The sequence below is a fragment of the Syngnathus leptorhynchus genome, chromosome 6 (genome assembly GCF_054491065.1).
Source record: "Syngnathus leptorhynchus isolate UIUO chromosome 6, UIUO_Slep, whole genome shotgun sequence".
Classification (NCBI taxonomy): Eukaryota; Metazoa; Chordata; class Actinopteri; order Syngnathiformes; family Syngnathidae; genus Syngnathus; species Syngnathus leptorhynchus.
In genome coordinates this window covers 11,058,667-11,084,215 of record NC_141200.1, presented here as the reverse complement: position 1 = coordinate 11,084,215, position 25,549 = coordinate 11,058,667, and the positions used below count along the sequence as shown (strand labels likewise).

Here is a 25,549-nt window from a genome sequence, read left to right as displayed (position 1 = left end):
CTCAACTCTCTCATTCTTTCTCTCTCGCTCCCCTCGCGATATATAGTGTTTATATTATACATTATTATTTTTTTTTTTAGTGGCGCTTACTGAGCCCAGGAATACACATCAGCACCCTTCTGATCAGGAATATACATCTCTGTTAGTCATTATTTGTGTCACACTAGAGCTCACGTAAATGGAAAAGCTACAATTAAGGTATTTAAATATGTTTTAGGTTGAAGTCTTGTTTGTTCTCAACAAAAATGGATGAGGAGAGTTGACTGCTAGTGAAGCAAATTTGTGCCTTACATATCTCGCATATCAGCTGCATAATGTGCATGTGTAACATATAACTTGCTTGCAAGATATTCACAATGCTCATGAGTTAGTTGCTATGGTTCACGTGTGAGATACAAAAGGCACGAGTGTGTCACTAATATATGTAAAGCTCCCACGTGACTTACTGTACATATCTTGCAAGCACAGGTTGTAAGTTCTGAGTGCATGTTATATCTATCATATTGTTTCCAGTGTTCTATATTTACTTAGTGGAAAACAATATGCCATTAATGATTCAGCCAGTATTATGAGCTCCCAGGTTGAAGCAGATGGCAGCAAGGCTGGGCTGAAGGGTGAGATGACGCTGCCCTTGACCAAGGTTAACTGCTACCTCTTACTACATTCCCTGATATAATTACTCTCAAGTTCCCCATATTGCACTAAAATGCAGCGTTGCGGAATCTTTTGTAGCTAGAGGAAAATACCTTTATCTTATAAATTCCCCGTATTGCACTGAAATGCAGTGTTGCGGAATCTTTTGTAGCTAGTGGAAAATAGCTTTGTCTTATAAATAACTAATAGCTATTTTTTTTTTCTTCTTTTTTTTTTTTTATAGCAATTTCTCAAGGGAGATTCTTGTGTATGAATTCATTGTCTAGTATGAGTTGGCTGCATTGCATGGATGACTCGGGGTGGCAAAATGTCCTTGATGAAATTTATGTAAAATTCCCGGAATGTTCCTTTTCAGATGCCTGGATTGTACTGAGCCGATTATTACACTTTGGAAAGGTAGGCGTATCGTAGAGATCTGTGAATGTCGCTCAGTTTCCCATAGCCAATGTTATTTTGTCATTTCTTAGGTGTATAAAGAATAGACAGCACCTCTGCTGGTATCAGCCATGTCGTGCCCTCGATTTTGGCTGAAATGCTTCAAGACATGAATAATTAACAATGAATTTGACACAATCTCCTGAATTCTTGACAATCCATTAATTTATCTCCAGGACCCCCAAGTTAAATTAATTTATCTAATAGGGTAAGAGTAAAAGTATAACAAGAGAAAAGAGGCAGAATTCCAAAGAGGATTTTCTACAAAAGAAATCGAGAGAAAAAATGATTATGCAGCAGAAACAGAATTCTGCTGTCTGAGCCTCACTACTCAAGACAAAGCGTTTCCCTCACACTATCATCCCCATACCCACACACGTCTTTGCACCCGTTGCATATCAATGCAGTGCCTGCCAAGGTCTTCTAAATTCAAATCTCAATTCTGCTCTCAGGTCATCCACCAGACTGTTGCTTTAATGAGATTCATTTAATTTAAATTAAATTTAAAATTAAATTTCTCTGATCTAACAATTACATGCCTTGCTTCTCCTGACCCTCCCTTCATTTTTTCTTTTATTTTCTAACATTTGTTCTATATTGATGCGCATCGACTGCATTTGTATGAACACTATGAAGCTGTTGCACATATTGGTCCTTAAAATATTTTTTATTGTGTTTTATGCGACTTGTGGAATTTATTACATAAAATAAAATCAATTAATACAATGTTGAATGTGGCTTTGTAGGATCCATTCCAAAAGGAGTCAATTAATTTCATGGGTACAATGACTACACGAGATCAAATTCAGTGAGTTGCTGACTAGTAAAAAATGTTCAAGATTATCTACGATATTTTAGAAATGAAGAAATTATGAACGAACTGAATGAATTATATGATAAAAACCGATGATTCAATGTTAGAAATACCAAGTCTTTAGGCATGGCTGCTGTCCAATGGTTGGAGAAGATTAAAAAAAAAACAAAAAAAAAACGTAGTATTCTGCATGTGACAACATTGCTTAAGGAGACTAATGGTGACTGATAGAGCACTTAAGTCAATGGAATCAGAATACCAGTCAGAATGGGAATTTTTGAAAGTTTGGCACATTCACTGTACTAATTACAAAAGAGGTGTATGCAGTAAACCTTTATACCCCTTAATTAGTAAGCAATATTAAACTACCCTACATTTTCCTTTATTGACTAGCCTCGCAGTTTAACACACATAGATTTGCATGTTCTTGGAATAAAAATCAACAAATAGATAAATACTACATACATACACGCACGTACACATTCACATACACATGTCAATATTTTTAAAAATAAATGACTGTATGTACATAGTGTTAAGACCAAGAGGACAAGGGAACCCTAAATGACAGCTCTTAATTTTGAAAATTAGTATGCTGACATTTGGTGATATGATGATGGTTGTCAGCCATTAGAATTTGAAGCACACCTTCTGTCACAGTTATTGTGAAACTTAAAAACAACATGAGGTTTGTATATGAGAGACCTGTAGCCTTTCGTGGCTGTGAATGAATCACATTGCTCACATATTGACTTCATCATTATAGCTTTCTATGAATACCTAATTGGGGCTGATTCTACAAAGCTACATTGGAGTAATCAACAGATGGCAACATTTTGATGAAAATCACCATGAAGAAGCTGCCAACACGATGAAAAAGTAGCTCTTCCAGCAACAACAACAAAAAAAAGATCTTAACATACCATCACATATTCTTGTGCCCAATAGAGGCTCTTTCTTCCCAAAGGCAGACTGTCAAACCCATCTTTTTAGAATTTGTACAATTTTTTTTAATGAAAATTTTCAAGACTGGTAATAATACAAATCTAAATCTAGATTAAAACATTGTTGCCTCTAAACCTAATAACTGATTGGGCCACCCACAGCAGCAACAACATAAACCAAGCCTTTTCTGTTACTGGCAGTCTGTCTTTCACATCTCTGTGGATATAGTTTGGCTCACTCTTCCTCTCAGAATTGCTTTAATTCAGCAACACTGTCAGGTTTTCGGGCATGAATGGCCTTTTGAGAAATATGCCACAGCATTTCAATCAGATTCAAATCTGGACTTTGACTAGACTACTCAAAAATCCATCCATTTTCAAGTTTTTTTCTTGTTTCACACTTTTTGACCAATTCAAACCATTCCAACTTGAAACTGTTCAACTCAATTCTATCACTCTTTTTTCCCAAAGAAAATCAAAAATCAAAGCCACAATTTTATTAATTTTTTGCTCTGTCTATATCTTTGATCATTCCAGAGATTAATTTAAACAAATATTGAATATCCTTTTTGATTTTGCTGCTCTGCCTCGTGACCCTGAAAAGTTTAAGCTGTAGAAAATGTTCATGATACCAATTTGTTATTTGTAGACGGTTAGAAGACGCTGCAATAACTGTTACGGAATTACCTATCCAGATAGAGACTGCCTCTGCAATTCTGTTCTCTTCTCGAGACATACACTCACACACATATACATATAGTGTATACACACACATGCACATTACATTTTGCTGCAATAGAGTAACATTTCTGATCTCAGTTTGTAGAAGATGTAGAAAGATAGTGGCAGACTGAATCAAGGTGCAATGAATAAGGTGCCTTATCAAGCCCCTGGCCCTCGGTTAGAAATGTCAAGACGGAATAGCAGGCAGATACAGACAGACAGACACACACACACACAAATGTTGGCAGACATCTCCCTTCGCATAACTGCTGCAGATGGACATCTGCAACATGAATATCACAGCAAATGTTTGTTGACTCAGTGGGATGGGACATCTCCCTCACTCAGTCCACAGTGTCTCTCTCCTCAGTTGTCATCCAAGATAGGCAAGGGAAGCCTTTGTGAAGGTTTTGTTCAGTAGCCCTACCACAAGACCTAAGACCATGTACATACATTGTTTAGACTGAAAGGAAACATTCCTTTCATATAATAACTGTATTGGAATGTAAAGTAACCTTCCCAACCTTTTACTCTTCTGGTATGTATTTTCAGGCTAACTAGCTACACTGATGGCAGTGTATTTTTATGTTATTAGTTTTATTATAAGTACAGACTCACACGACATGAGACCAGGCAGGACAAGCTTTCTCGGCACGTCAAGCCCAACCAACTCCTGTTACCATGGGTTGCAGTTGACTAGCAATCTGCCACAATTGGCGACACAAGACACCCTAATAGCCAATTTAATTCTTTGTTTGTTAATTCAGTTTGTTAGCTCTGTTTCACAGCACCTTTTCTTATTTTTGTCCTCCTTGCCATACGTGCTTCTGATGTCACTCCATTACTGAGTAGGGGTCAGAAAGAGGAGGAGTGGGTACCTTTTCTCAGAGAGGTTTAAGCAGCATTTTAATTTCAAAGCCCCTCTGGTGATATAGAGTTTCTGTGGTAACATGTCAGGGAACCTGGTCATTTTGCTGATTAAGATGGCGCCGGCGGTTTACTGTTTCAGAAGGGGCTGTGAGAAAGAGGCAGCAGGGGCTGGGCTGCCAGCCATCTGCCAAGTGTGTAGCCACTGCTGCGACCAGTCGGCCCTCATAATGGTTGTTTGGCCCTGTGACAAAGGCAGTTTGGTACTCACGTCAGCCTAAAACGGTCTCCCAAAGTAACCCTGAAAAGATGCTGCCTTGTGGTGGAATAATAAAAAGGTTGAAAGGACCTAACAGACAATCTGCCTCTGGGCGGTGTCAAAGGCTGAATATAAGTTAAAAGTAAAATGAAGAGTGAAGACCATGTACTGTTGGTGCTCACTATTCATTATTTCTAAGCTGAAGCTGTGCATTCTCAGAAGAACAGACAAAGCTTTATCTCCCCAATGTATTTTCTCTCACTTCTTTCATTTGTGCATTAAATTTAAACTTCAAGGAGTTAGGAGGTATTAGAGACTGTGCTAAAAAAATATATTCAGTTCCCATTAGTTGCTTTAAATACAAATTGTATTGGAAAGACACATTTTGCTTTACTCGCAAAAAAATAATTGATTACCAGACCAGGGAGTTGTATAATGAAGTACAATAAATGGAACTTGTGCCTCAGGGTTCTGCAGTGAGTAGCTGCTAGCGGCTTGGCAACCATCTTGCTTACCCCTCTAGGCGGTAATTTCAGGCAAACAAGAACAGAGTCCTATTAAAATTAATTTAGTGGGAACATAAATGTAGTCTTAATGGTCTTTGCTACATACAATGTTACATTAGAATACTTCAAATTATAAAATCGCCAGTCATTGCTGAGAATTGTTGCACGTATTTGTTTAAACTGTGAAGCCTTGTTTACAGTCTTTAAAATTACACTGGAACCTTGGTTACGAATGTAATTTGTCCCATGAGTATGTTTGCAACTTACAATGTTTTTATTGAAATGGAATTAAAAAAATTCCAGACCAAATACAAAGTTATGTTTGTTACTGTCACCGGTGTTTGGATAAAGCCGAGCCATATTTGGCGGTCCACTGTAATAGAGGACACGTTTGTTAGTGACGATGTTTAACAACGAATTTTGTTTTCTTGAAGTGTATTATTAGCAATTATAATACAAACTCAGCCTACAATTTAAACATGTACAGTATGATGACATTTCCAAAGTTCTTAACTTAAAAATTGTATGTCTTTAAAAGGAAGTCAAAATGTGAAGACAAAATGTTCAAATATGCAGCTTCAATTATTCAAGAAGCATCTGTTCAATGCAGAATTTACTGATGATACTTAGCAAAAATATCAAGTTTTGACCCAGATTGATTTGAGAGTACTTCTCGAATAATCCCTCCCTGTCTGTCCCTCGTGGACACGAGCGTTGTTGCACCATCAAATGAGCCAATGGAAGATTGAGGTCAAATGGCATTAACGTAATGTCTCTGCATTAATTTGTCTCCATGAATTACATTAGTCATCCGTGTTTAACTGGTTTGGGAATTCATTCATTTTCTCATAACATAATTATCCAACTCCTCACACCTGCTGCAGCACAGAAACCCGTGTGATCCCCGATCCTCAGCTCAGTCTTTAATTGTGCGTCTTTGACCTTTCCGCCCAGCGGCTCAGTGCGCCAGCAGGTATCCTTGGCATAATACATGCGTCACGAACAGAGTTGACCGCACACGAACCTTTTGAAGGAGTCGTTTGCAATGTACTTTCTCACCACACAATGCCATGCATGAGCATTTGCTGGAGGATGAGATTTATTCTCAGTAGTTGCACTTTGCAGCAATGAGTAAGCTGCAGAGCACACAAAGGGTCATATTAAACAGCCGCTCGTGCTTTGTCCCTGCTATGATGCATTGCCTTTTTGTTTTCCCATCTCTTCACTTCCTTCATGAGCTGATGAAGTCTCTACAACAGCCTGGAAACACCACAGGGTGTTGTATTGTTTTTCAGGGGAAGAATGTTCCAGTGACTCGATCAGTCTGAAAGGAACACACTGTCATTGTTTTGTTTTAGTTTGGGAATTTGCAGGCATTAAGAAATAATTTTATTTCCATGACATCCGTGTTGTAGCCACACATTTCTACTTGTGGAAAATATGAATAACAATCAATAAAGAGCAATTAATACCCCCATCATTCGTCTCTCACAGTGTCAACGAAAGAAATGCCCGACAAATCTGTTTAATGATCATTAAGATAAAAGATAAATGTTAGCAATGAAGTGGTCGCCTAACCCAAAAAGAGTAAAAATACGTAGCTGTAGTGGTATAAGGTGAACAAACATAAGTGCTCCAGATTTACATATTCATGTTTCATATATTCACCAGTCACCTTGACTGGCTCTTGCTGCATCTGCTACTTCACTCTTTATTTGCTTTCTCTTATCTGCTTATCTCACCTCCCCATTCACTCCAGATTAATACATGCTATAGAATGCCAATTGAAACAAATTTTTAAATACTATATTATGTATTATTAAATATATCAATATTGAACTTAATATTTAACAGTTTTAAAAGAAACAGAAGTACTAAAGTACAAAATCAAGCTACTCAGTCTTCAGTCTTTTAAATATTTCTTTCGTAAAAAATAGATCAGCTTTAGTCTTTTGTTAAAATTACCTGAATTATTGACTCTTCTGACCACAGTATACTTTACCACAACTCCAATCTATCCCAGAAAACACAGTTTTCTTTTTGCCTAGTAATTTTAACTGGCATTGGAGGATATTACAATGCTTGTCAAAGGGTTTTGAATTAATCCTAAACCCGTGTGGTCATATCAGATATAAATGTATGCAGGACTCTTGGGGATTAGTCCAAGAAATGGTTGAGGATTTATGTTAAAATCAAAGTATTTCTATGGGATTAAGGGTTATTGAGATGTCCACATGTGATCTCTTAAGAATCCAAACACTTCTTGATACCGTTTTTATCGAAATCAGAAACCATTTTCCTCAACACACTTTAGATCATATGTTAGTGAAGAACAGAATTAATTGAATGGAAGAACAAAAAGAGGGCATTAAAAGGATGTATCTGAGGGTTTGACCGTGATGATGTAATGCTCTATTGCGAGAGAAAAATGAATGGACCAAGAGCAATCGTCTGTGATAGAACTCAATTAATGTTTAGTATCACTCCAACTGATTAGGAAACTGAGAATTTGTCTGAGGTATGGACCTTGAACTTAAATGGACTGTATTATAGAACTTCAATATTTCAGTATAACTCATTTGTACCTCTTTAATTGAAATTTCACATCTTGCATCTATTCCTTGTCGTTATAGTAATGTCTTAGTTGGTGGTATAAACTTAGAGCCTTTATCCCCAAATGCATTGCATTATATCGATCTGTCTTATACATACATGGCTTTGTTTTGGAAGCCAATGGACTCTGGGTTTGAGAGTCTTTTTTGAAGACATTGACAGTAAAAAAATAATAATCATGACAGTTGTTTACTGTCAGACAGCAATTTGAATGACATTGGTGCAGAAACCTTGTGCTGCTAATTCTTGTGCTGCAATTTTTCCACATTTAATGATGATGCCCTATTTGTAATAAAATTACAGAGGGAAAACTGTGGACATTCCACATAGGCAGTTCAATATTCTCCAACATCAGCACAGTCATTTCCTGACAGTACAGGAGCTGCTACTGTTCTTTTTCCTTGCAAAATCCCCTCCTGATCAATTATGTTTCCCATTCTTTGACTCTCCCTTTATTTCAGTGTAACGGTTCGTTTTCTCTGGTTGTTTCCCCTCCCTCACATTTCATGTCATTAGGATACATACAAGAAATAGCACAAATTCTGGCAAAGTTTTGAGAACATCAGAGGCGGACTCCTTCAAAATGTGTGGGCTGTGCTGGTCTTCAAGTACTCCTCAGTCAGGCTTGTCTGATAAAAGAAAAGACTATGAATCCATAAAGATGAGAGGAAGTTGGCCAGCAAGATGGAGGGGCAAAACAGAATACAATAGGCCCTGACAATTAGACACAGTAGTGTTCACATTGTTCTTTGTCTATTTTTTCCCCTAAGTAGTAGTTTCCACTGTACGTATGTATATGGAACAAAAAAATCCCCCATACAATTTATGACTCATTTTCTGTTGCCTCTTTCGTTTCATCAAATTTTCCATGGTTGCTGCAAAGCTATTATGTTGAATCACCCAGGAGAAGTGATGGGTTTTACTTCATTAAATTGTGGCAGAGTGTGCTGCTTTACTCAAGAAAAATGGTATGACTTGTCCTCGTGGGCTCTGTCAATAACCATTAACTATCTTCGCTCATTAGACCAGATCCCATAGACCCTGGGGCTTGAAAACAGCCCCGCCACCTTATATGATGGAATACACACTCAGTAGATAGAATCCCAAACTGTTTGGAAATGCAAATGGCCATATATTTTTTATCCCTTGTTATGCACAGTCTCATTGTCTTTTATCTGATATTAGGTTAATCAAGCACTAATAACCTTCTCCTCATTCTACAGTGGCTATACAGTAAAAATCTAAGCAACCTTGTTCGAATGAGGGTTTTTTCATATAAAGGAATAAAATGTTTCAAAACATTTTAAATATGAATATTGCAGTTTTTTTTTAATTGTGCACGTCACATTTTGAAGTTTCGACTTTTTATATCCACTATATTACTTTGGATCCTTTCCTGAGGCACGCATGCACACATATGCACTACCCATCATATCTAAGGTACTGCAGTATGATTCATATGTCATTAAGTCTGGATCAAGCTTGTGAGGCTGCCACAAATATGCGAATGTTTCTAGATAATGATTTAGGATAAGTAGCAGTACCCATGCTGGGAGCAGTAGATTTAAACGTAATCAAGGCTGGGCTCCACCCTTTTCTATCTCCCAGAACCCCCAGAGGGTTCACTACCCCAAAAAAGAAATGAAATATTAGAGACAAATGTCTTAAAATGTCTTTTCATCTGGAGAAATCCTACAAAGGTAGGTTTATTGTCGCAATGTACTGTACTGTAATGGGAATGTTTACAACATAACATTTTTTTTCTGTCTGTCTCATTTGCTTTACAACGAAAGTCAAAACAATCCTTGTTCACACAATGAGAAAACACATGCATCTGGAAACAGTAGATTCCTATGACTTTTTTAGGTGCTTCCACAGCCAGTGGAAGGTCTACTTGCCTAATCTCACCCCATCCTTAGGCCACGGTCACACCAAGGGGAAGAGGCAATGATCGGTTCTGATCAATAATACATTGACTGCATTAATGCTTATGAATAAATCATGGCAGCAGAGAACCCAGGTGACAGGGATGACACCTATTTGCACGGACACGCACTCGCACAGCCAAATGATCTTTTATTTTAGGGCTTGGAAGATGAATGAACAAGAAGAGTGCAAAGCAAGGACTTTGACTTTGCGCTTGAGAATGTATCAAGCACATGCTGACTTTTTGTTGCATGTCAAGGCTCCTCTGTCACCGCCCTATATCTTTCAAGGCCCCTTTTTCCTGTGGGTGGAATGAATAAGTTATTACATCTGTGCACTTTTATATAACTCAATTTAGTTGAAGTCGTGCTTTTTTACTATCATGTATGCATTTGTATGTAAACATTACCCTGGACGCCATTTCAGACAATAGGATGGTCCATTGAACAATTTTGTGTGGTGTGTTGGGGTGTGTTGGGGTGTGTGTGTGTGTGTGTGTGTGTGTGTGTGTGTGTGTGTGTGTGTGTGTGTGTGTGTGTCGGTGTCGGTGTGTGTGTGTCGGTGTGTGTGTGTGGATGGGTGGTTGTGGGTGTGGCTGGTTGTGTGTGTGTGTGCGTGCGCACTGCCAACAACAAAGCCTGAGAGGCCTGTGTGATGCTGGAGCCAATTTGAATACTCAGTAAAATTAGTGTGGTCGATGAAAGTACGTCTGGTACCATTGCCAAGAATTTTGAATGGGAAGAGCACTATTGAATAATTAAGTCACTGGATGTGCACTGAAGTGAGATGGGAGAAACTATAGCAACTGCTGTATGTGGGTGTATTCACGATGTCATCGTTTCTGTTGGCCGGCTTGCTTGAAGCATTGCCAAGATGCATGTGTTTGTGTGGATGCTGATTGCTGCAGTGTTTTAAAAATACAAGAGTATTATACAAGCATTTTGTGGGACGATAGTTTGTTCTGGCTTATGAGACGCCCCGTGGTGACTTTTGAGTGGTGTCTCCCCAGGAAGTGCAGGAAGGGAGAGAAATCAACTCTTTGCTTCTATGAACACGAATACACAGGGAACAGTGCTCAAAATGATTATTGGCGCATATCAAAGGTTCTTTTCTCTTCTCCTCAAATTTTCCACTGCTCCTTGCATTGGTTGAAAAAGTAATGTGGTGAAGGTAGAACAGTGTTGACCTGCTGGATGATGACAGCAGCTGTGAATGATGGAATCATGTCTTTGGAGGAGCGTTAGGAGTTGATGTCAGACAACGCAATCATGTGGCCACACAACACAAAACCAGCAGGTTTGTGTCGATTGCATCAATTTGTTGCTTGAGAAGATACCATTCCTCAAAAAAAGTATTAATTTCTCGCACAATGGCTTACAAAATTAAAGACACAGACTTGCACAGATTTTTGGCAGTCAGAGCATTAATCTCTGCCAGTTCTGCTAGTCATAAACGCTTGCATCCTCATGCTTACGGTTAACAACATTAAAGGCTAGGCAATAAAAAAAAAATTAAAAAATCACAAGAGCTGGGTCTCATTTTAAGTGCATCCAATTATCAAGTATGAGACATTTCACAGTTTATAGTCTGGAGATTCAATATATCTAAGACTCTAAGTACAGCAATTTCAGAGTCGTCAGCCAAATTGTGTAATACAAGGTCACATATTATACGGAGACAGCATACATATCAAGTCTTTGGTTTGCACAACTCAAGTAATAAAGCCATTTAGTAAAGGTTACTATTTCACTCCATGGTTTCTCTGCACGCAAAGAAACCTTAAGCCCCTATCTTACTGAGTGGCAAATAATTGCGAGTGTTTTCGAAGTGACGAATGTTGCGTTCAGATTTTGTTCAAGGTCGCAAATGTTCTTAAAATGTTTGCCAGATGTTCGTCAACAGTTTTAGTGAGTTTTAAAAGTACAGGCAAAGGTCTGCCAAATATTTGGCAAACATTTGCGACCTTGAACAAACCCTTTTGAGAACGCAGCATTAGCAACTTTCCAAAACACTCGCAATTGCTCGCCTCTCAGAGGGATAGGAGCTTTAAACATCACAACCAGCTCCTAATGACTACTGATGAGCCTCCTCTGTCATCAGTGGTCTTGTTCTAGATTTGTGTACGTGCCTGCCTGTGAATGAGTGTATGATGTAACTTTGGGCACATTTAAGGAAGAGAAGCTATTTTTGTCACTGTTACCATTTCATTTCACTCTCATAGATTTTTTTTTCAGGTCAGAAATGACTGCATGTTAGTATGCTCGGAGAAATTAGAATTTAGCTCAAAGCAAGCATGTGAGCATAAGTTACTCAAATGCTGAATGTGGATGTGAATTCAACTATTACACTCACTTTGCATTAAGAATAAGCAACTAATCGAAATGTAATGATTTACGTATTATATACGCATGTGTGTATATAGTGTGTAATTATGTAAATACTCAAATTGCTTTTGAAGGAAGTCAGTCATTGATTTTCTCCGCTGCTGTGTTGATTATGTATGTTTCGTCAGGCAGGATCCTCGCATCGCCAAAACCATAACTTGTGAGAAAACGAACAAAAAAAATTTAGCATCATAAACATTGCATATCAAACCACTTCTCTTAGACGAGTCAATTTGTGTATAGTTAAGAGATCATGTGAGGACTCATCAATAATATATGATCTAGTATATCAATAATCTCTGTTATGAAGTGTTGATTGATTGAAACTTATTACAGTTACAGACTAGTATATCAATAATATCCAATATGAATTTGCAATTTGGCTTTTGCCCTATCTCCATTACCGCAAAATTTCTGATAGAAAAAGGACCAAATAAATGATTTTCTGCTTGAAGTGTTGATTGATTGAAACTTATTACAGCTCACTAAAGTTTTTTATATTTCATAATATGTGCGTTCAATGGGCTGTGCGTGTCGTGTCGTATTTTTCATGATTGTGAGATGATTGATTCTTTTTGTGCTCCTTTTCAGGCTACCAATACCAAGGGCAGACCCGGTGGACCCACAGAATTTTGAAGACAGTGATTCTGGAGCTTCCATGGAACATGCCCCTTAATCGTAGCTTTTCTGTTGAAGTTGAGCCTCAACCTACTTTTAGCCTCAATGTGCTCTTAGGTCTCCCTTCTCCTCAAATGACAGTGAAGTGACCTTGAATTCACTTGTGAGTGCTCAAGGGGTTTGTAATATCATTTCCCCTCTCAAAAATTAGAATGTTTCTCAACCATTAACTTCGCTTGATGGAAACACTGCAGTCCTCTGTAATCGATTACAATCTGGCCCAATTTCCACTGCCAGTTGGATCCAGGGCTTCCTCGTGTGCCTGCAGACTAAGAGAGGGAGATTGGGTATATTAAGCTCGGCAAATGTCAGAATTTGGGCATTTCTTCAATACTGTGATTTTTACTTTAGGGTTTTCAGTTTTAGAGAGTGTCGAAAGCCGATTTGTAATTGGTTGGGAAAAAAGAATAGACATCTAGCTTCTTTTTATACTCTTGCCTTTTCAACTTCCCGTCATTCTGGGGCTTTAATGTTTTTCTTCCCTCATACCCCCTTACTGAACAAATCACTGACATTTAGGAATGTTTCTGGATTAATGTTTGGTAAATATTCCAAAAAGAGATTTTACCCATTACAGTCATCCCTCCTACTTCGCGGCTTCAACTATCGCGGCTTCGCTGTATCGCGGGTTTTCAAAAATAAATTAATGATTTTATCGCAGAAATTTCATCATTTCACGAGGTTTCGCGGCCACTTGAGTTTCTTCATTTTCCTTTAATAATGATAGCTTATGTTTAAAAGTCGTTTTCTTGTTTTGAAATGAATAAATTAAAGAGTCAGTACAGTATACTTTATCGTCACATGTGACTTCAGGGCGTTCTCTCTGTTGTATATTTAGATGTTGTATATTTTGGACTAACTCATGTTCCGTAGTGGGAAAACCCCGGATGTGGGAGGGGGAGCTTCGGGGACGTTCAGTGTTGTGATGTACGGCCAGTGAACTGACTGTGATGAAAGGAATAAAGCAGTATCCATCACGTCGTTGTCCGAACCATGCTTGCTACATCAGAACCTGGAAAATAGTAAAGATATAACACTCTCCACCGGCGGTGGCCTTCATCTGGACATAGCAATACACTGTTAGTCTCGTCGCTAAGGCATGAATGCGGAGCGCACAGTCCATTGATATGAAAGTCCCCTAGCAGCGAGCTGGTTGATGTCAGCGATAAAAATAGAATATCTTCCAAGAATAGCTCAAAAAAATCTAGTTTCTATTTCGCGGAAATTCCCATTTCGCGGGTGGGTCTGGAACGTAACCCCCGCGAAGTAGGAGGGATTACTGTATTAGCTAACTGCCTTTGTTGTTCATATGCTGAAACATGAAAAATATGAAACAACAAAACAAAACATGAAACAACACAGTTTGTGACAAATTGACATTGTAGCTGATTTACACTCCTTCCAGCTTGGACCACTCAAGCACGGCTTTCATTCACAATGCACCACAGAATATTTTGAATGTTATCGTTTCTTTTGTCATAAATTTTATGTACACAATGGTGATATGTAGGTCATATTTGACAGGATGAAAACACTACCTGAGCACTGCACTTAAGGTGCAACAACCTCCTTATCAACAAATAACAAAATTATAATTTTTGATCCAATCCTGTTAATTATATTTTGTCTAATTGTGTCTTGAATCCAGAAATAAACACTTTTGATTTGATTTGAAGGATGACTTCTGTTAGAAAGTTTCTTTTGTTGTTGCTTCTGTATTTTTCTTTTAAGAAGAATGGCTGTGCTACCCTAAAGTATCCAAGATTGAATTACCTGAAAACTTTGCAAGAAAATGAGGATGGTTGAGACAATAAGGTGGATACAGTTCTGCATGTAATTCTAGTTTGACTTCATCAAAATTCAAAGAGCCAAAGCCTCCCAATAGGATTGGCTACTGGAACAAAGGGTGGTGATGGAGTCCAAAAGCGCCCTCGATTATCTGACCCACTACAGATCCATATAAATGCAACTAATCACAGCTCAGCTTCGGAAACCTGCTGAGCCCTGATTGGTTGTGACCTGAGACCTCGCATCTGTCATTTTCAGTCGACAGTAAGTGGCAAAATGGTCGCCCCTTGAGATGGATAACAATTTTGCCTGTCTAATTCTATTTCCTCAAACAAAACATATAACACTGTGTTTCGACCAGTTTGGCTACACAGAACATATTATTACAAACTTTGGGGTGGCCTTTGCCTTTTACTGGTGTTGTTTTAGGAGTGTTGCTAAATCATGAGCCGACCTAATTTGCTTTCATCTCACACAACGCGAGATAATAGATGGAATTCCAACGTTTGTTTGATGCGTGAATGCGAATTTTGCTCCCCTCTTAAAGCGACATTCAACGTTGTAGAATAATTTTCCTTTCTAGGTCAACTAAACCCTAAAACAAATCTTGGAGTTCCTTGGGCCGCATTAGTGTTCTGTTCTTGTGGCAATGTAACCCAAATAATAATCACTTACTTTTGATGAAAAAAATTCCAGGCTCCACAAATAAAACATTGCATGCAACGCAGCAAGTTTCGTTGGAAATGAGTGTATGCCTTGCTGTACCCAGGGGCAATATTCCTACACCGTTCATTACTTAGAAACGTCAAATAACAGACTTGTCATAAAGCGCCCTCTCTAACTGATTAAACCTGTATTAATATTCGCCATAGTCTACATTTTCAGCATGTCTGTGGATGAAAGGATCTGGTTTGTGTGTGAGAGAGAGCCACATCATTTGACTCATAGTTCATCTTTTTTGCCACCACCATCAAAGAAATAATAAACCCGAGGAGGGGAGGGAAGGACAACAATCTGCCTGTTGCATAGAGGGTAATTGTAGACAAGTTGTCTGATCACGTTTAACCTGAGAGACCACAAGGTTCCTTTTTTTTTTTTCCACACCCAATTACACAAGTTTGATTCACCCAGGGATGGACACACAAACACAACTCTAGGAATTCTGAATCCCGCTGCGGGGTGGTTGTATTGACACAAATTAATTGGTTCATGGATTGTGGGATTCAATTAGTTACGTGATAGGCTTACTACTAATGGTGCCGCTTTGATTGTTCTATTTAAAAATACATTTCCACACTTTGAGTTTACATTGATGGATCCCCATCTCACACAAACACACACACATACCACAACCACCCTACTGTGACATGCAGTAATGATCCTGTTCTTTACCAGCATGTAAGAACTGTCGTAAATGGGAGATTTTTCTCAAGTAACACATTACCCCAGGATTCAAAGACGCGTGTGTATTTGTGTGTGTATGCGTGCGTTTGTGTGTGCGTGCTTCTGGTATTTTTATGAATGTGCATTAGCCTGTGAAAAATGACACACAATTGCAGAGACCCGCCTTTGCTCAGATTGCATGTTCTTGCTTCATTCAAGAGATTGAATTGCTTGTCTCACGGTAAATGCAGTTTCTTATTCATCCTTCTTAAGACTCCCCCACCCACCTACTGATACACACACACACACACACACACACACACACACACACACACACACACACAAACCTGGCCTCTGACATGCAAACATACACAAACAAGACAAACAATCCATCACTCAAGGGAGAGTACTATGGATTTTTCACATTTCCCACAGTTACTTTCGATTTAATTACTGAACAAAGCTTAAAATGGTATTTACAGTACTCATTATTTTACTCATTTTGTTAGAATGCTTACTGCCCTCAAATCAAATGCGACATGTTCATTTTTTTAACAGCATGAATCCCATTCTTTTCAAATCCGTCCCAGCTCACTTTTGTATGTTTTCGTCAATCAGATGCATATCTGTTGTTTTGCAAAGCAAATCTGCAGTCTAAACAGTCGAAACAGTATTTAATCTGACTTTCGAAGATGAGACGCAGCATTTGTCATAATTTTGGATTATGACTGATATGTACTGATGAATACCAGACAGGTACCCAGGAAATGCCAGGGCACAAGAAAATGAGGGAGGAATTCATGTCATGTCTGGGGAGGAAGTCATGTTTCCTAAAACACAGGAGGCGACACTCCCTGTTAGCCTGCTGGCTGTTTACAACAGCCGTTAGTGTGTCCGTTTTGTTGGTTAGTGACCTCCTGTACCCTATAATGATCGATGGATGGAATGGTTTGAATCTTCTTTCCTTCAACATCCTCCCTCACCAGGGGACAAGCAAAGTAACAGGTTAGATGCTTGGACTTGACTATTTCTCTCATTGCTCAAAATAAACTCCAGGTTTGTGTTTCATCTTTAGAACATAACGGGTGTAAACACTGCTATGACTCACTGTTGGTGCGAGGCACAGCTAAAGTCAGTAAAGATTCACACAGAAAAACTCAATGTATTCAATGTTCATAACTACAAATATCTAAATAGTAATGAGGGATTTCTAACAATATATAAAAGCTGTCACAGTAAAAATGATGGAGGTACAATCAGGACGGTGGCCGTTTCTAGCATTAAATGTGGGCTGTGGGTAGTCTCTGTGCCGCAGTCGGTTAACAACAGCTATAGCCAGGTAAGGTTTTCTGGGTGAATCTGCAGCCTTCCTCATGGGTTGCTATTCCAGACACCTCTCGGGAATAACACAATTCCCACACGTCGTTGATTGCCTTCCAAAGGGCAATATAAGTAGAGTGTGATGCTTATATGATTTAGAATTGTGATGTTACATGACCAGCTGTGAGCAGATTTGATGCAACTAACTAAGGTTTCCAAGTTGAAATTAACGGAATCCATTGATGAATGAAAGCAGTAAATAAAATTACTAACAATGACCACACTTCTACTTAAACGTGGACAGTCATCTATATTTATCTTTGTTGTCAGTACCAATACTTTAAAAAACTGTCAGCCACTTGCTTGTTGGCAGAGGCTGATCCGTACCATTTTTTTTTACTCTGGAACAGACTGAGCTTGGACTGATAATAACTGATTTCCACCTTAGTTATGGGGGTGATCGGTGCTCGCTCCTAAAATGCTTTTCCCCTTCATTGTCTCTATTTGGTGAATAATAGAATGCTGTTGGGAAACTGTCATTTAAACGTTCCACGTTCCTTTCACATAGGATTTCTGTGATGGAGACTGTAGAGCATCCCTGAGTGACTGACGACAGCTAGAATCAGTCAGAGGTGGCAGGTACAGACAGCAGCCTGGCTTATGAACAACGACTGGGTAGAGCCCAGCCAGCCAGAGAACCCATTTATCCCGATGACAGCCTCGATCACTCACATCCTCAGGCTAGCAAAGATTCTTCGGGTCTGCCCTCTTTAACCTCTGAGGAGTATTTTCCCGTCTGGCCACCCTACTTGGACAAGTATGAATTACAGAGCGGAAACAAAGAGGTGCATGAGTGATGCATGATCAGTCTATAATGACTCTTGTAAGCTGGTCCCATGCAAGGTATAAGAGATAGAGGATCACAATGATGTGGCTGCAGAGGGAAGGAACTTGCAATGGTTTGTTTCCTCTAGCTGATAATGGAGCGTGCCTCTGAATCCTAATGAACATTCTGTCTAGATAACATCTCCCGCTGTTGCTTGTGGGAGCTGAAGCACATTATACTCTCTCGCCGTCACATTTGTGATGAATTGCCTTCACAACCAAGAGAAATGTAGAATGTAGAGAAGTGGGAGGAAAAGTAAAGTATTCTCAGGCTTCCTTCCCAATATCTTTGCCCTAAGCGACTTGGAAGCAAACACAAGCTGTGTAAACACTGATATTAAAATGAAATCTTGCTTGGCACAAATGTGTCTTCAAAAAGACTATTCAAAGTTCTTGTCTCCCTCCAGGAAAATGACATCATCACTCTTGTCTGATGCACTTAATGTTCCCCTACATGCTCGTGATGCAGCTTATCATTCACGCGGTGTACACAGTTTGTCCCTTTCTGTCTCCTTCCGGGCTTGTTCATTGTGTTTGCGACACGGGTTTGTGTGTGAGGCGGCAGTCGTTTCTCTGACTTGGCCTGATGAGAGGGAAAGGCGCATCTGTCTGGTCATGCCCCAAGTCTGGGAGATTAAAAAGCTTTGTGTGATAAAAGAGCTGATATTAGCAATTTCATCAGGGATGGTGTCTTCCGTCGAGCTTGCGCCGCTGGCCTTGCTAGACCGAACTGCATTAATATGATGGAAACCATCTCTCCTGCATGCTTTGAGGAGTTAGCCAGTAGTGTTGCCACGACCTTTACATGACAGCAAGACAACTCACTTAATTGTTCAATTCGCTCCTCTATATAAGGTTATGAAATGCTGATTTGCAAATACATGCATGAGGGTAGAACCATCAAAAGCTTGCCTTATCTCAAATATAACCTGATCAACATGTAGCTCCCATTAATCATATTATCTCTAGTCTAAAGATGCGGCTGAGGAAATTATCTTAAATTAATCAAAGAACGCATTTGAAGGATAAACTGCCAAAATTAGTGGCTCATTTATTCAAAGACACCGTTCCGCTAATATTATCAGAATTTCCTGTCACTGTAAATCAGACAAAGTGAGCTGGAGTTTATCAGAGTGGAGGTTTATCATACTGCATGTGGATCTTGACACTTCCTGTTACTGCCAAGATGAATGGACAAAATAAAGTGTGAATGTTGAGAGACCTCAGTGCCATAACACTCATTATTAGCCGCACAGATGCAGATTCTATGCAAATATGCCCCCTAGGGACAGTGAGCGGCATGGCATAACTTCAGAGATGAGATGTTTTACTAACAGTAGCGACACCTTGCTTCATGTTTTAATGATCATTGTGACTGCACTTATCTGAACGACTCCAGTTTATCACAGGGGATTTGAAATATAGAGAAAACATTTAATCACGTGTTCCCCTCCCACATTAAGACATTGTACATTCAATACAAAAATCATAAAAACGTTATATACTGAAGGATCATCTCCGTGTTGGGCATGTGCCTTTAAGAGGGCCTGGCGGGGTTGCGTGTGAATGTCTGGTTGAGATCTTTGGCCAACTAAAGCTTCCGCCTGAGTGTGCTCCTTGTTTTACTACTCTTCCTTTGTTCAATAACTGAATGAGAAGTGCTTTGGTGTCTTTGTGTATCTGTTCTCACATGCAAGAGCATTACAGAAAGTAAATCCACTATGAGGATTTCAGTATTCGCATGTCAGTGTTCAGAAATAATTTGAAAAAAAGAATCTCAAGATGATCTGTAATGAATTTTAGTTTTTGGCACATATGAAGGCATTTCTTTGTTATCGTCAGTGTTGTTTTTAGCTTTAGTATTCCTAGTCCACCGACTGTGCAAATACCTTTTTTGTTGTTAGCTTTGAGTTTCGTGACAGCAGATAAGCTCGTACAGTGTTGGTTGGAATTCAAAATTAAGACCTGCAAAAGCACAGTATGTATGCTCAGCTTAAGTCAAAGAGAACAAATGCATTCTCATTTCTCCAAGCTTAGCCCCATAGGAACGTCTAAATCCCCTTAATAGACATTAAATCTAAGTTCCTCCTAAGACACTGACTAGTGTAAAATGGTGATCTGAAGAGCGGAAACCTCGTAATGTCAATGGTCCTATCCAGAAAGACTCCAATCGATGAGGCAAGTAAAAGTGAATGATGAAGTAAAAGCAGACAAAATTAAGTTTGATTTTCAAGCTTTTTTTTTTTTAATTCAATGTTTTACCAGGTAAGCCAATTGAGAACATTTTCTCATTTACAATGGCGACCTGGAGGCAAGGTGTGTGAAGTGTCTTTAAGCTTAAACATTGTCAGAAAACATGATACTCTCCATTTTTGTTCTCCAAGGTACAAATGTTTGCGACGTCCCCTACAGGGTTCACAATTTAACCCCTAGGTACAAATAAGTACTGTTTATGATTACAAAATATACATGAATGGTCCAAACTGGCAAAAGAACTGTAGGGCTAGGCTTCGGTGAATACCTTTCGAAAGAGCCCACCTCATCTTCTGTATCCAAATTAAACAGTTGGGCAAGTTCACCACTGAACATGCCAAGTTCACATTGCTCTTCAGCAACGAGCCCGTCTTTTTGTCTCTGTCAATGCCATTTTAGAGGGTCCTAATGCCATTTGCTTTGCACAAACCGATAGTATTTATTTATCCATGGTGGCGGAGGTACGTACTCTACGTATTATGTACAATCCTCTGTTTGGTTTACTGCCCTGGTCTACTTATTTTGCGTACAATGTAAAGTCCTCTGATTGATTCATCGGGTCTACATATTACGCCTACATATTACGTCCCTGTGTAGCAGTAGCCACACAAAACAACTTTGCAGATTTTGGAATTTGGGCTACACAAAAGGCGCACCTTATTAAAAGGCGCACCTTCGGTTTTTGAGAAAATTAAAGGCTTTTAAGTGCGCCTTATGCTGGGGGAAATATGGTGTACAAATGCCCTATGATACTATGCAAAACTACTACATTTGTAAATAGGAGGATGAAATTATGGTTCTGTTGTGGCGTTTGAAAAGATCTGGTCGCTTATTTGGAGAATCTAACTACAACTACTTTTCATTACAGCGGCAAAAGCATTCACAGACGCTTCTGATTGACATTATCTGCTGACAGCCAATTTTAGCAGCGCTGTTGTGTATTTGTCCTCCCACTAACCTTGTGTTCCCAGCCACCACAACAAACTCCAATCGACATCCCGCCCTCTCCCTTGCATGCTGGACTTAGTCAGCTGCACGTTCATGTCTAGGTGACCTTTGGAAGTTTCAAAGATAGATGCTTACATCGTCAAACAGTCATGTCAGACCAGGTACACGCATAAAGGGCTGGTTTTGTCCCTTCCTTGCCAAAGATCTCAAATGCCTATTTCACACTGTATCTTATATGTCCTAAAAGATTATCCTTATGTCTGAGGTGATTTGTCATAATAGGGTCCAAAACTAGTTAGGACTGACATGATTTATTATTAAACATGTTCATTAGATATTTACCAGCAAAAATATGTGGAAAAGCCCACTCTCGAGTCATTTGGTTTTGTTGACTGTGATGTGACCAACAGACAAGCAATCAAGGAAGCCCTCTATGACTGACAAACAATACAGCCTGGGGAAAATGGTAAAACCAAATTGTAAAATCAGCTTGTGTTACACAATGAACCTGTAGTGAGTTTTACTTATCTTGAGCAAAAACCCAGGTGGCCGAATCGTATAATAAAGCAAGAGAGGAGATTCTACTAGCACAGGATCAACTAGGTAGTATCAGTTTTGGTAGCCATTATTGAAATGTGACATTTGTAACATTTTTAAGGCAATAAAATAGACCCGGTGTGGTGCACACCACTCACATAAATATTGGATTGTTGTAAAACACAATCAATGTGTACTCTGAAGATTGTGCTTATATATTTTGGCTGTGACCATGGGTAGTTGCCAACGGCTCAGTGGCTTGAACCCAGAAATAGTTATATTTCATTTGTGTGTATGCTTTTGTTCATTTTAATTGGCTAGAATTTGTGATGTCACCGCATCGTGCAACTGTGATTCATACTGTACATTGAATTGCCGCAAAACCAGTGACCAAACCCACCCCAGTTAGTTGGAGTTCTGCCACATATGGGCTCGCACAGTTGAGTTGATTGAGTTGAGTTGATTCCCAAATGATCGGTGCTTGTTGTAATAGAGAGGCAATGGAGACCAAGCCAGGCGAGCAAAACTGAGAAAGAGTGGGTCCAGGCGGCTCTGGAATCTGTAATGGAAAAATGCCTCGATTGAACCCCTTAAGCATGGTAAGGGGATTGAAACTCCTACTCTGTATAATTTGGGCTACAAATTTAAGGGTCCCAGTATGTGCCAAGTTTAAGTGCTAAAATAATGACAAGCCATTCGACCCTCAAATGTACAAATTCAGCACATTTCTTTCTGACAATGTAGCACAACGCTACTTCTGAAATATCGGACTCCAATAGAGGGATGGATTACGATCGCTTGTGTTGTGCTACTCCAAGATGTTCCAAATCAATTAACAATCTAGACAAGGTAATATGAGGACATGGAAAAGTTGAAAGGGAAATATCAATAGGATATTGGCCTCTAGCTGTAACAGCATGCATTTATTCACTGACATAAGGAAGTACTTTATTTCCTTGCAACTCCCTGCACCCTTGTGATGAGGTCTTCCCCATAGTGAGATTCATTAAAAATGTACAAGGAGTAATGATTGAATTAAAATGCATATATACCCTAAAACAAATAATCACATCTCACTTTGTGAAGTTTTGAGAAACTGAATGAATTACAGCTTTTAAGGTGCTTAGCCTCCCTTTTGTCATAGCTACACCTCCCACTTTCTTCCTATCCCTCACTCTGCCCTAGTGCTACGTTTTGTTTAGGTTTTAGCGTTTGGTAGGGATGGGGGTTTCATCAAGAGGCAACACTTAGATGGGCTGGCACATATCTAATAACGCAGATAAAAGTTTACATCTGGAAGCCTTTAAACCCCCAGATGATGCTATTTGTAGATGACATACTGTAGCTAAAGGTTATGAATTACCAGACCAGACATGACAAACTATCTGTAATGGAGAAACTGTCACATTTATGGATTAAATGTGTTTATATTTGTAGCTCATGTCAACCTGTGCCCTAAGAGCTTGTGGTATCTTAGATTTGAGTGTCTTTCCCAACAGCGGAACATCCATCCGTTCGTGTTGGCAACCAGTGGATTGAGATGAATATGTCCCAATTTTGGCCAGCCGCTTGAGTGCCCTGCAGGGTCTCGGTGTACCGAAGGAGAGTGAAGTGAGAGGTGTCCCAAGGTAGTTAAGAAAGTTGGAGTGGCCATGTAATGTTTACCTGCGAGCGTAATATCAAACACTTTGCGAAAGCAATTACCGTATTTTCCGGACTATAAGTCGCTCCGGAGTACAAGTCACACCTGCCATAAAATGCATAATAAAAAAAGAAAAAAAACATGTTAGTCGCACCGGAGTACAAGTTGCATTTTTTGGGGGGACTTTATTTGACAAAATCCAACACCAAAAACAGACATGAATAGGCAACAACAGGCTAAACGATACGGTATGCTAACGTTACATAAACAAACGACGAACTGAGAACATGCCTGACATAACATATGAACAGTTATTCAAATAGCTATAAGATAAATAACACGTTTATCAAACCATCCGTGTCACTCCAAATCATCAAATCCGTCAAAATCTTCGTCCTTCGCTGCTGCTGACTCTGGAAGTACATGCGGCGCTGAGGTCAGACTCATTGTCAGTGGCGGCTCCAATTTATCCACAGGTCTAGTGCGCCCTCATGCGGTTTAAAATGAAAATAACATGTGAAGTGATCAACTATACTATAGTAAATAAGTAATGTGTTAATGATCAAGTAATAATGTGTTAATAATTTCACATATAAGTCGCTCCTGATTACAATTGAACCCCTGGCCAAACTATGAAAAAAAACTGCGACTTATAGTCCGCAAAATATGGTAATTCCAAGCAGTTGCAATAGACAGGTCTTTCCATGATTCTTCTCTACAGCCACAAAGGTCAGACTTCTAAAATCGGTGTAATCATCTCAAAGGTGGCTATTCTATCTCCATTACCATGATCATGCATGGCAGATAAATGGGTGTGCGTGGTTACATTCATAAGAAATGAGCCGCTTCTTTCTATGATTGAGCGTCTCTTTATTCAGATATTCTGCATCTCACGGCCGAGATACAAAGAGGATTTTTTCTTCATGAAAGCTTTTCTAGCAGTGAGAGGAATAATGAGTGGCTGCACAACTTATACTCATGGCTTTTCCGATTATGCTCAAGATGAACCTAAATGCTACTGAGTCTGAATGCATAACGACCTCCGTATAAATGCAATTATTACATTTTTCTGTAAATGCAAGAAGCTAGCTGACGTTTTCTTACTCTTGGACATGCCCACTTTTTGGTACTTTCATAAGATGTCCTGATGCAGTATACATAAGCAGTAGTTTGGAATTGTGTTTATTTATTCTCACGCTGCATTTATGTTTCATTCCAAGAACCACCCTAAATCATGACTCTAGTGTTCAGTCATTGGCAGGTCTATACTCATATTATTATCCTGATCTCATGTAGTGCGGGTGTCTTGTGTGTATGGATAGTGTAAGTGAATGTCATTACAGGCAATCAAGGACATATTTCCTTCGTGCTGCTTCAATTAGATTGTTTTCAATGTGTTGTTTTTAATTTTGTCAGTTAGCTGAGTAAAATATAAATGTTTTTTAATGGCGGCACATCTTGAGGATTTACAGCACATATATTTGAGACAATTTGTGATTGTGAGAAACAAATGAACTTCAATTATTTTCCCCCTGGCTAAGCTAATTTCATTGCATAGTTACAAAGTAGCTCCAGCTCGCCCATGACACTGAATGGACTCAGCAGGAGAAAATTGCTGAATGCTTTATTTTAAATTCTAATATTTGTGTGGGGAAAAAACAAACTACAATACATCTTAATAGAGGGCATGCCTGTATAAATTACCAATTGTTGTTTTAGCAATGATTTGGTGGGGGAGGGTCATCAATTTCAAAAGCAACCCATTTGTGTAAAAGACTTCAGTTAGGTCACCATTTTATACAGGGTAGACAGCAATATCAAGATTGTTGCTCATTCCAATAATGTTATATATAAAGTATATCTTGAAATGAATTTGCTAATTTCTGTCCCGCTCAAGGTACTGTATAAACAGTATTGTGCGGGGAAATTGCCTTTTATCATGATCACGGCATTAAAATCGCTCTTATTAAAGGCACATTCACGACTGTTG

At 39.1% G+C, this 25,549-nt stretch overlaps 1 protein-coding gene across 2 annotated transcripts in view; it reads left to right on the top strand.

The window, feature by feature from the left end:
- Positions 1–14,453, top strand: part of trim44 (tripartite motif containing 44) — a 31,820-nt gene extending 17,367 nt beyond the window's left edge. For both annotated transcript variants that reach the window (XM_085914659.1, XM_085914660.1), the window contains exon 6: positions 12,717–14,453. In XM_085914659.1, the coding sequence (XP_085770785.1) occupies positions 12,717–12,801 (85 nt within the window). In that variant the 3' untranslated portion in view covers positions 12,802–14,453. The remainder of the gene's footprint in view (positions 1–12,716) is intronic.
- The last annotated feature ends 11,096 nt before the right edge of the window (positions 14,454–25,549 follow it).